The sequence below is a fragment of the Apiospora phragmitis genome, assembly GCF_038363925.1.
Source record: "Apiospora phragmitis strain CBS 135458 chromosome Unknown utg000009l:1.0-1189150.0:1.0-1190623.0, whole genome shotgun sequence".
NCBI lineage: Eukaryota > Fungi > Ascomycota > Sordariomycetes > Amphisphaeriales > Apiosporaceae > Apiospora > Apiospora phragmitis.
Window position 1 is genome coordinate 25,712 of NW_027117408.1, and position 12,051 is coordinate 37,762.

The following is a 12,051-nucleotide window of genomic DNA, read 5'->3' on the forward strand; positions in this document are numbered from 1 at the left end:
TATTATCGTTATTTACTTTTATAGTAAGGTCTCGCTAAGCGGTGCTTACGGTGGTAGCGGGGGCCTTTTTATAGCGAGAGGTGTTCCTAGGCCTAAGTGTAGTAATCGGTAATTTTTAAAAGTTTAAGAATTATTTTTCAAGGTTAATTAATTAATATATTATAAGAAAAACATATATAGTTATATATATTTATTTTATTAAAAAAATATTATTTATTAAAAACTAAATAAATTTATTTAAACGCGTCGTATAATACTTAAATAATAGTTAATTAATAACGCTTAAATTTAAAAACAACGCATATTTATATAATATTTTAGCTTATTAAAGCTTAAAGTGCTTTAATTTAAAAGTTTAAATATATAAATAATATAAAATTCTTTAAGTTTAATTTAATTAAAAAGTAAAAAGTTATTAATAATTTAATAAATTAATAACTATTATAAGTATTATTTATTATAAGATATAATTAATTCATAAATTATTATATTTTTATAAAGGTTTTATTAATTAAGTTTTATTTAAGCGACTAGATTTTAATAATAATCGTTAACGTTAATATTATACTTAATTTTTTCTCTTAGTTATTTTATTAATAAACGCGGTAATATAATATTCTTTAAAGAGATAACCTATTATAGTTTATAAGCCTTAATTAATAACAGCTTTAAGTTATAGCGTTTAAGTAATAATATAAATCTTATATATTTAATATTTTTTATTATTAAACTAGAAATCTAATTTAAACTTTTAAACTTCAGCTTTACGCGGCTTAATTATAGTCGTTGCCCGAGTGGCGCACTGGTCATGCGCTGGGTGAGCTTCTGGTTGTCTTTTAAGGCTTCGTGCACCTTGGTGGGCGACGAGAAGTTGCAGGTTCGATTCCTGCGGAGGGCAAACGGACCTTTGGCTTTGGGGAAGGTCCGGACCCCGGGTTTCTCACCGCCCGGTATAGCCAGTCGGGCTAGGGCCTCGCCCTACCCTAGCTTGCTGGTATTTGCAGTATACAGCCTACCTGCCGCGGCTATAAAATAAACCTGCAGGCGTCAGGGACACGATACGTCCTACCATCCCGTACCACGTAGGTGAGTACGAGGTACGCCGAGAACAGAACAACTTTTCGAGAACCGTACGATGGCAGCCCCAAGACTGGAGGGATGAGTCTTCCCTAAATCGATACGCAAGTCCGAAGCCCCACAAACAATCGCAGAACCACTATCGAAGTCACGAGAGGATTAGAGCGTCTCAATCCCGCCACGCTGATGTGCAAGTCTGTATCGCAGAGACCGCTGCCGAGGAGAAGGGTGGTGGCAACACTTGGAACCTGTTGGTGGCAATGAAGATATTATTGGGATCTATAGGCAGGAGGTTTGGCAGTTGTTGCCAGCTGCGAGTTTACCTGGCCTCCCGCGGCCTGGGGTGAATACTGCCAAAACAATGTACACCTTAGGAGTTATTAGGAAGATGAACCGAGGGCTTCGGCCTACGGCGTAATAATAATAATAATAATAATTATAGTCGTTAAGATTTAATTAAAGTATTTATTAAAAAAGCTTTCTTTTACGATTTAATAACGGTTAAAGTTTTACTTTAATCGATTTAATAGTAGCGAGGTATAATATTAACGATAGTATTAATAATAATATTTATTAAATAAAAATAAAATATTAAAACACACGTTTATAATAAATAAAGTGTTAATATTAATAATAAGGATTATAATATTATATTTTAATAAATAGCGGCTTTCGGTTTAACTTACCGGTTAATATAAAATAATAATATTAAAAATTATTACGATATATAACTAAATTTAATAAAAAAAGTCTTATATTAACCTAATACACCTAAACTACCAGGTGGCTCACCAATGCTGTACGGTTGGTTGGTTGCTAATCATGGTGGTTTCGGTTGGTGCATTGACAGCCTTGAGTGGCCTTGATATACTCCGTGCAACAGAAGACAACCCCAACATCCCGGGTGCATGCAGCTGTCGGTTCGGCATGTCCTCATAGTCTTCCTCGGAGAAGCAACCGTCAGCTGGGGAAGTTTAGACGAGGTGATTCGTAAGCCAAGACGCCGAGCCTTTTGGTGGGATAATTATGTATTGTAATATATAGGATTGGTTATTGGCGTGGTAACCTTCAGGGAATATGTGGTTTGATATTTGGAGATGTTTGATGATGAATGGTTTACACCGGGCTGTCATACTCATCATGCTTAAGATAGCTTGTCGACGACTCCGACTGGGCATCCTCGTCGTGGCGGTCATTGGCATGGCTGACTGTGACCGTGGTCTGCGTGACCTTCTTGATCTGCCGCTCATGGCCCGCCGCGCTGAAGTCCTCGTCGCGAGCCCCGTCGCCGGTACTTGCCGTGAACTGGTGGTGCCCACTGAGGCCCAGCACTCTCGCGTCTTTACCCCGGCTCCTTGTCCCGTCGTTGTTGTCGAGCCGGCGGTGGTTCGACGAGGACGAGAAGAGGTTGGTGGCCCGTCGCTTGCTGGTCGACTTGAGCTCGGTGCCTTGGGACCGGGACAGGGACGAGGACTTGTTGTTTCCGAGCCCGTCGCTGTTGCCGCCCCCGGTGGCGCGCACTACCTTGGCGATCAGGCTGGCAATGTTCATCTCGATGTGCAGCTTCATCATGTAGACGAGAAGGGTGGAATTGGAGGTAGCTAAATCGGTCAGCTGGGCTCAAACATTGACAGACGGTAGCGGATAGCAACCCACACAATGTCGTTCGGGATTGACATGGATACAATCAGAATGACCTAAAAAGAGTCAGCGAGGTGGACTGGAAAGAACGTACGGACTTGAGGCACTTACATCAAGGGCAATCGAGCACCCGACCATGAACAGGTTGAACCGGTACAGGGGCATATACTTGGTGAGCCCATTGTCGATCAGATTCCGGCGGATGAGCACCACGAAGTAGATACTCAGACTACTGTCGACGATGAGGAAGATGACTTTTTCGAGCCGGTCCCAGATCTTGTTGATGAATATGTACTCGTCCGAGATCTGCAGGCGGGCAGGGATCCAGATGCAGTAGACGCTGATGTTAACCATAGCGAGGATGCCGAAGACCCCCCACCGTATCTTTCTCATCCTCTTCTGGTCAAGGGCCAGCAGGCCTATTCGATTGATGATAATTTGGCAGATGCATTGAATCTGTATCTGGTTAGCAGCGGTCGGTACGGGACGAATAACAAGAGTTGTACCTGAATGGTCCAGAAGGTTACTAGAGTATTTTAGTAAGTGGTGTCACACGGATGGCGTTGTCTCTGTACTCACAGATGAAGAAGTAGATCCAGAAGCTGGTTTCGGAACCAATGGTCAGCAGCAGTAGCAGCAACAGAGACAATGGGAACCTACCTTGGCTCAATGTAGCCCCGAATATGGCACCAGCACAGCACTCCAATCGTCATCGACGCCGTCCACTCGGCCCAGATCATGATGGTGTAGATCGAGAGTTGCCCTGTACGTTTGTACATGGCTTTGGATTGCTTGTAGGCCTTGGAGGCCGTGAAGAGGCCGGCCGCGATGGTGATGCCCCATATGATGCTGATGATCATGAGGTCGTCGACGGAGCTGTCATGTGGCTTGTAGCGGTCAGGGACCAAAAACCCGGGCATCGTGGCGGTTAGGGGGGAAGATTAGCGAGAGTGAAGAAAGTTAATGGACCGAAGTTGACGGTCCAAAGGAATTCATGTGGCAGCGAGCTTGTTATAAGAGATTGCCCACGGGTCAGCTTACAAGGATTCTGCTTCCAGCTACAGGGGAATGTGGGAACATGGGCAGAACGGTCTCGACCCTGAGGATGGTGGCGGGAACTAATTTAGGAGTGATGAAACCAGTGTCATGTCCATTTGGCGACGACAAGGGGCGCGTTGGTTCCGTCATGAAAATCGCATTGGGGTAGCTTGGGTAGTTTATGAGCGACTGTCGATAGTGGGCAAAAGCAATGGCCTAGGAAGAAATACTAACGCCACTTCGTATACCTGTCACCCCGGCATCTTGGGCCATCCGGCCTTGTGGATCGGAACCAGCGTCCAGATGGGGCCATTACCCCGTATTATTGGAGACTATCAGCTGCTTAGCTCCTACGCTCCTACCATCAGAGAGGTCCCGGCTGGCTGGTCCGGGTGCCCGCCCTGACTAGGGAGCAGATCAGTTTAAGCGGGGGGTGATCGCCGAGGTGCGCGTATAGATGCAGGAGAGATAATCTGTCCGCGAGGTGGGGTTGCGATCGAGTCAGTCCACAAAGTAAACTAGCAGACAATGGCAAAGCGCAGAACGCGGACATCTCGGCTCGTCTATCTAACAGCAGCAACCAAGGTCAAAGTATACGAATAAACAAAGCAGTCAATTCTAATGGTAGTCGTCTATTTTTATGTTCACTTGTCTTGTAAAGCATACAATTTCTGCACGGCCATGCTGTCGTCGCCATGTTGTGGTTTGCTAGTCAGAGTCGTCTCGAGGCGGGGTGGGTAACAAGTCATGACTTGACGGCACCGCATATGTACAATATGGGATAGGGTCAGGTAACATCTCCCGTAAACTGGTCCCGAAGCTATCTGTCTGGCATCCCCCTTTCAATAATCCCTAGGATATCTTTCTGGCATCTCTTTTCAATAATCCCGAGGATATCAGTCAAGCATAACAGACAAGGCTGTCCCTGCCATCTGAAACGCTTACTGGTGATCACATCAGCGCCGGTAGACTAAATCTTGAGGCGCCAAGCCCAGCGGTTTTAGGCGGACAGCGAGCTAAGTACGTGCGCCCCCTTTCCCCTACTATTAAGGTTCAGCTATATCATGCCGGACAGCAATGCCCGTAGATTACTGACCGAGGTGAAGTTTCTAGCAAGACCAGCTCGGCGGGCGGCCGCGGCGCGCTGAAAAACGTGGCTGACAAGATAGAGAGGCGGAATAGGTAGTATCCATAATGTGGCGTCTGCATCAGGGGGAGACAGGTCTAGTAGGACGACTATTGAACGAAAAGTAGCGCGGCTAGACTAATGATTCGAAATCCGACGATAAGGGAAACAGTTTCAGCTACCCGCCATCAATACCGGCCATGATTTTGCATTGAGACTCGCCCCAGTCGCTTCCCCAGGCAAATTTCCGCCAACCATGCGCAGCCCGACTCTGTAACGATTCGAACGGGCAGACACTACTCAGCAGAGTATCAAGGCACGCTGTCTTCGTGAAAGCCCTTGGTTTGTGCTCGTGGCCCCGTCGCGCGCACCATCTTCTGTGGCAACTCGGCAACTAGTCCATGGTGTATGCCGCCTTCCATGTTCTTCTTCGGTGCTGGTTCAAGCTGGGCTTCGTTGCCCGTTTCTCGAAACCTGGATCTGTACGCCCTTTTGCCAGTACTCTCTGAGTGTCCTGTAACATCGGTGCTCAAAAGCTGCACATTCGCAGCGCGGCAGATGGTGTCACTCTTGAAGGTCTAAGGCGGCTACTGCATAAGCTGCTACAGCTCTACATGCTTGACTGCATTTGTTGCATGCGCTGCTGCACTAATTTCTCCCTGGCTACTCGTGTTTTCTGAGACATTTCAACCTGTTGCTCCATCTGGACTTACCGAATGTTGGCGTTAGCAAGTTCAGTCAAGCATGGAGCTGATGGGCATTTGCTTGTACGCCTCGTCTACGCTCTCCACATCGCTTCAGTTGCGTTTGAATTAAGGCACGCCGACAACTTGTTGACTTCTCCTGGTATGCAACGAGAACCTCAACGTTCGCATCGTCCTCACTCAGGTCCGGCCCTGCCTTTTGGAGGCAGCCAGCAGCCTGACGTGTCGTCCGCGCCCAGTGGTGCGCCACCATGCATCCCTTCAGCCATTGACGGCCACGAGTCCGCCCAGTACCAATCATGTAGTAAGGCGCGTGAGAAAGCAATGCACACAGCAGTTCTGCACACCGAGAACAGAGCCTTCAGCTACGTCATGTTCTTTTGGGGCGATGCCAGTCATGTGGAAAGGCTGGCCTATGGTAGGGCTGGGATAAAGCGAGTCGTACTTGGCAGGACTTTGGATCACCTGTAAGCCAAGCTCCTAGGCCACTAGGCACTCCTTGCGTTATCGCTTACCCGGTTCTTGCAGCTCGCCGGTGTGGTTGTGATTGGGAGGAGAGCTGCTGCGCCACGCCCTGATTTATTGTGTTACTACATGCTGACCACACATCCTTTTTTATGATCTACATGTGCAGTTTAAAGGGTGCTTCTTGGTCCCTTCTCCATTACTCCTCCCAAGAGTGTCCTCCAAAATCCCCAAGTCTCTAAGATCTCGCGTAGGTCGGGTTCTGTGAGGCCTATTCATACACCTCTACTTGCGCATACTATGGATACGACAGCCGTTCTCTACGAGGACATCAAGATTCTTCCGCACGGAGTATACCGACCCCCGACTCAATAAAGCACCAGGGCCAGCGGCATGATGCAGAGTACCAGCGGAGTTCAGATACCGCGGAGACCGCAGTTCGGCTCGGTCGACTATAATCGCCATGCAAGATCTGGCGACCGAATAGACAAGGCGAGCGACTTGGAAGTCAAGGGCGCCGATGGAGCGTTGGAAGTGAACAACGAGCACGAAGGTATCGAAGTGCATTCGCCGATCGACTGGGAGCCGAGAGCGTCCATCCCGGTCTCGGCCTTGGCAGAGCTCGCTAGCAACAAGTCACACTTGGCGACGTCGAACAGCAACATTGTCGGCGAGGTGATCAACAAAGCCAGGATATGCGGATGTATTGGCCGGCGAGGTAAGCTCATATCGGCAGCAGTCCTGATGGTGCTCATAGTGGCCACCGTCGGGGGCAGTGACCGGCTCGCTTCTGAGCCGAAAACCCCACCAGGCTCCAACCCCTTTGTCAAACCTGGCGGCCGTCAATTGGACCACGGCAGCCAACGTGACCATCTATGTGGTTTTCAGCCAGGAGGCCGACGGGTCCTTAATTGCCCACCGTCAAGAGAACGGTGGCTGGGGTCCGGTCAACATCAGCCAGATCTTCCAAGAAAGCGGCATCAGTCTCGGCATTCGTGCCGGCACACCACTCACGGCGACTGCCATATCAAACCCTGCCAGAAAAGCCGATCAAACTGTGAACGAGCTGAGCCTCTTCTACCTGACACCCAGTAACAATATCACGCAGATCGTAACCCACGACGATTCTCTCACGGAATGGGAATGGGGCGACATCGGCCCGCATAGCGACGTGAAGCTCTCGGCGGCGCCCGGCTCACAGTTGTCCGCGGCGTGGCAGCGCTGCCACAATGCCACGGCCGGCTGCGGCGACGGCACGCTGTCCTTGACGTTTGAAGACGAGCACCAGAACTACCTGGTCGCCAACTCGACGTACAACTGGACCGCCACCGTGGCCAGCGGCCGCCTCGCCGCCAATTCCAGCATGGCGCTCATCTCGATGGACTACGGCAACGCGTCGGACTACCTGTGGGGGTTCTTCAGCACCAACGGCGTCATGGGGTCGACGTGGCAGGACTTCCAGAACGGGAACTGGTGGTGGACGAATCTCGGTGAGCTGTTTCTTATTGTTCCTATACCTACAGCTCTGACATCAGTGTAAACAACAGGTCGAAACATCATGTACGACATCCCGCCGTCCGTCTCGCAGGGGTTTGCTGCTGTATCGTTCCGTGGCCGGACCTGTGCGCTTGTGGCGGCATTGGTTAAAGATGGATCAGTGAAGGTCAAGTATTGGGACCCTCTGATCAACGACTGGCACTCGGAAGAAAAGATCAAGCTGTTGAACGAATCGGCAGAAACCGGATTCATTACTATTGCCATGACCCCAGATGCCAGACTCTACGGCAAGGCCAATAGCGGCACTATCCAGGAGCTCCGGATGGACCAGGACGATCCCTATTCTTTTTCTCTACGTGGGGGATGTTGCATGAGTAGCCTGGCTTAGGCGTTATTCCGCCGGTTGTTCGGGCAGAATAACTTCGCGATTCGGTGTAGCGTACGGGCCCGCCCCCCCCGGCTCGTAACAGGATAACACGTAGCAGGGCAACGCGGTTAATTAGCGGGCGCGTCGTACCCCGCGCGCCCCCCCTTATTTAAAATACGTCGGGGTTCGTTCGGATTAAAAATAATAACTAATAACCGCGAAAGGACGAATAAAATAGATTATTTTTAAATTTATATTTTATACGCCGATTCCGGCCGGCGATCTTTTTTTTTTTTTTATTTTTTCTTTTTTTAAAAACTTTTTTCCGTATATACGAAAATAAAATAGAAATAAATATAATATAACCGGCCGCGTTAACTCTTTTCTTATATACGTTATATAACGATATTACGACTAAATAATATATATATTAATATATATTTCCGCGCGGCTTATCGTTTAAAAAAAGAAGCGTTCGTAATAGTAACGGCGTACGCGGTAATACTCTTATTATACGACCTATATATAATATCGTTACCGAATAATAAGAACGCGTTACTACCCCGGGTGCCGCGTTTAACGAATTATTATTATTTACGGCGTAATTATAAGTATTAAACGATTAATTAAACGAACGCGTCGTATTACGCGTACGCGGGCGCGGGTAGGATAAAAAACGGGAAAGGTTAAGAGCGCGCGACGCTTTAGGCGTTCGCGCGGGGCCGGTACGCGCGGTATTAAATTATAACGGACGATAACGATGACGACGACGATAACGACGACGACGATAACGCGAGCGGTAAAAAGGCGGGAAAAGAAAATAATAACGACGGCGACGGTAACGGCTAAACGCGGATATTCGCGGCGTACAGGATATAACTAGCGGCTAAAAACAAGGCGCGATAAAAAATAACCGAAAGGCCCGCGAGTTTCGATAATAATTCGATTTAGGTATATAAAATAAACTAAGCGTAATATTTAAAAAGGAAGGATTTAATAACATTATACGAAGCAAGCGCGGCGCCGCTCCCGCCGGCGACCCGGGCGAAGCTATGCGATACCGATACGCGGACCGAGTAAGCACGGCTAACGCGGCTCGCGCGGGCGTTCGACGGCGAGGCGGCGCGGTTATTCGAACGGGTCGTATAAGTACCGTACGAAACGCTACGTTAACTCGAAAGTATCGATCTTAATAAGCCGGCGGGGCGGCCGTTTAAATAAGAAAAGCACGCTAATATAATAATATAATATCGAAAGTATTAAAATTATTATTTTTATTATTACATACGGGCGTATAGGCTCGGGCGCGAAGAGGCGGAAACGTAGCGGGGGATCCGGTTCGCCGACCGGTAGTGGGACGCGCTCGGCGACGTGGTCGAAACGCTTAACGACGAAAAAAAGGAGGGAGGAGGGCGACGATAACGACGACGAAAGGGAAGACCGGGATACGAGGGGGCTGCTTAGGCGCGCCGTCTTTCAGTTCTACGTCTATTCGCTCTAATAGAAATTAAAAGGCTAAATCTTTAAAAGCCCGCTACTACACTTCGCGGCCGTACTCGGGGTCGATACCGAGCGGCGCGCGTAATAATAAGCGAAAAATTATACCGGCCGGCTTATAAAGCTGCTTTAATATACGCGGGTATTATTATTAAAGGCGGCGTTTAAAAAGTAACCGGAAAACGCGGAAATAATTAATATTAACGCGGTCGAATATTTTAAATAAATATACCGGGTATAGTTTATAAATAAATTAAATACGCCGGTTAATATAATTATATATTAAATAATATATAAAAAAAAGTACCGTTAAAAAAAATTAATACGCCGGCGGTACTATAAAAAACGAGGTAAAAAAAAACGGTATTATATTATTTCGAATAACGGATCCGTATTAAAGCGTTTTAATAAAACGTACAGGCCGTTATAAATAAAGCGAAAGCGTTATTAAACGAACTTTATTTTAATAATTAAAGCGTATTAACGAGATTATTTAATTTCGCGTAAATTATTAATATAGTTATATTCGAAAAGGCCGGTTAATTATTTATAATATATAAAATAAACCGTTAATTACGGTTAAAATACGGGCGGCTAATTAAGCTTACGCGTATAATATTATAAAACGAATAGCGAGGGGAATAATAAAACGAGCCTATACGGCGCTAGCTCGACCGGCTATAAAACTTCCGGCGCGTTTATTTCGTTAATACGTATATTTAAAACGGGTAGCTAAGCTAAAGGCCGCAAATTATAATATTATAATATTATAATATATAATAAGTACTCCGGCATATTTTCGTTATTAATAATAACGTATTATTCATTAATAATCGCGATAAAAATAAAGTAATTTAAAATATTAATTAAAAAATAACGCGCTTTCTCTCGATACGGGTCGATATAATAATAATTATATATATCGTTTAACTACTCTTATTTAAGCGGCTACTTTAAATATTAACCGGCGTATAAAGGCCGGCGCCGGGGCTTAAATTACTATTCTAACGGGACGGGTAAGCGGGCGCGTAGCAAACGGCGGAACTAAATAAATAGCTCGTATAGGTAACGGGCCGGCACGTCGAAATCGAGTTATTAACGGCGGACTACCGATACGTAGCAATCGAGCTAAGCCGGATAATCCGCGGGCTCGTTATACGGTAACTCGAAATCGATCTCGTAAACAAAAATGAAAAGGAGGGGAGGAGAAAAAATAGGGCGGCTATAAAAAACGCGGCGACAGAAGAGGCATATATAAAAGCGCGGTTCGAATCGATTTAAAATCTATAAGTAATATATAATAACGCGATCGCGCGGTAATACTACGCTATTAATATATAATTCCCGAACTAGCTTTAATTATAAATAATAATTAATTATTACGAAATTAATTAGCTTTAATACCGCTATTTTAAACGTAGCGATAATAATAGCGGCGGCGAAGGGAAAACAGGTATTAATATTAACGGCGGCGAGAAAAACCGAAAACGAAACGATATAAACAAAGACTAATAAGCGGAACGAGCGGCGAAACGGCTCGAAAAGGCTCTCGACGACGCGGCCGAGCGTTAATAATAAAAAGCTAACGGCGTGCTTAAAACGTTACTCGAGAAAAGGGCGCGTTAATAATTAATAAAATAAGAAAACGAGGCCCGTCGAGTATTAACGATACGAAAAGGTTTTATATTTATCGTTATACTCTTAATAAGGGCTAGGAAAAACGTACTATTTTTATTACCGGCGTTACCCGAAATATATGTTAATATAAATATTATTATAATTTTATTTACCGCGCTTATTACCGATTTTATACGGCGCGCGCGTAATACCGGGCTAAATTATTTATATTTATTGGAATAGCAGGAACTAAGGTTTTCTATATTACTTTAAAAAAGGTGCTACGTACCTACGCGTACGAACCCCTTTCTTATTTTATTAAGAAGGGTATATAATACCCCTCGTAGCTCGTATTAAAGATAGATATGAATAATAAAATATAACGATTAAACCCCGATTAAAACCGGAACCTGTACGTATATACGAGAGCTTATTTAATACTAATTAGTGGTTGCCCGTGGCGATTATAGATTAGTAAGAGTGAAGAAACGGTTCTACGCCCCTACCGACGTAAAGGCGACCGTGCTAAGGAGCCCCGAGAATTTCCGCCCGTTAGAGATTCGGAGGAAGAGCCGAACTAAATTAACCGTACGAAGAGGAACCCCTTTTCCCGAGTGTATATTATAAAGAGGAGACCAGGTTTCGAATTATACGCGAAACTAGCTAGGCTATATATAATTATATATTTAAATAACTTTATTATACGATTTATAAGATAATAACCCTTATTAAAATAGAATTAATTACGGTCGGCGAATCGGGATTAAGCCCGGACGTATCGAACTTAGATAAACCGATAACTTTAGACCCCGAACTATTTATATATAAAAAAGTTTTTTAAAATACCGGGATTTTTTTAATAGTTTAAAAAAAGAACGTTAACCTCGTTTTTTAAAAACTCGAACTTTTAAGAATATTTTTTAAAAAGATAATACCCGAATTATTTATAATATATTTTATATAATACTTTTTAAAATATTATATATAAAAAATAAAAAGAACGTTTTTTTAAAAGGCGTTTA

The 12,051-nt window shown here is 45.2% G+C and overlaps 2 protein-coding genes across 2 annotated transcripts; one reads left to right on the forward strand and one right to left on the reverse strand.

The window, feature by feature from the left end:
* Positions 1–2,193: 2,193 nt before the first annotated feature.
* Positions 2,194–3,638, reverse strand: PG994_009508 (uncharacterized protein; the record flags this gene model as incomplete). The annotated part of the gene is made up of 6 exons (XM_066860917.1): positions 2,194–2,691; positions 2,736–2,774; positions 2,830–3,174; positions 3,225–3,244; positions 3,298–3,320; positions 3,379–3,638. The coding sequence occupies 6 exons, from the start codon at positions 3,636–3,638 to the stop codon at positions 2,194–2,196; spliced, it is 1,185 nt and encodes a 394-aa protein (XP_066713087.1).
* A 2,809-nt stretch (positions 3,639–6,447) lies between these two features.
* On the forward strand, positions 6,448–7,936 carry PG994_009509 (uncharacterized protein; the record flags this gene model as incomplete). The annotated part of the gene is made up of 3 exons (XM_066860918.1): positions 6,448–6,726; positions 6,809–7,541; positions 7,599–7,936. 3 exons carry the CDS (start codon positions 6,448–6,450, stop codon positions 7,934–7,936), a joined length of 1,350 nt encoding a protein of 449 aa, XP_066713088.1.
* Positions 7,937–12,051: the final 4,115 nt, after the last annotated feature.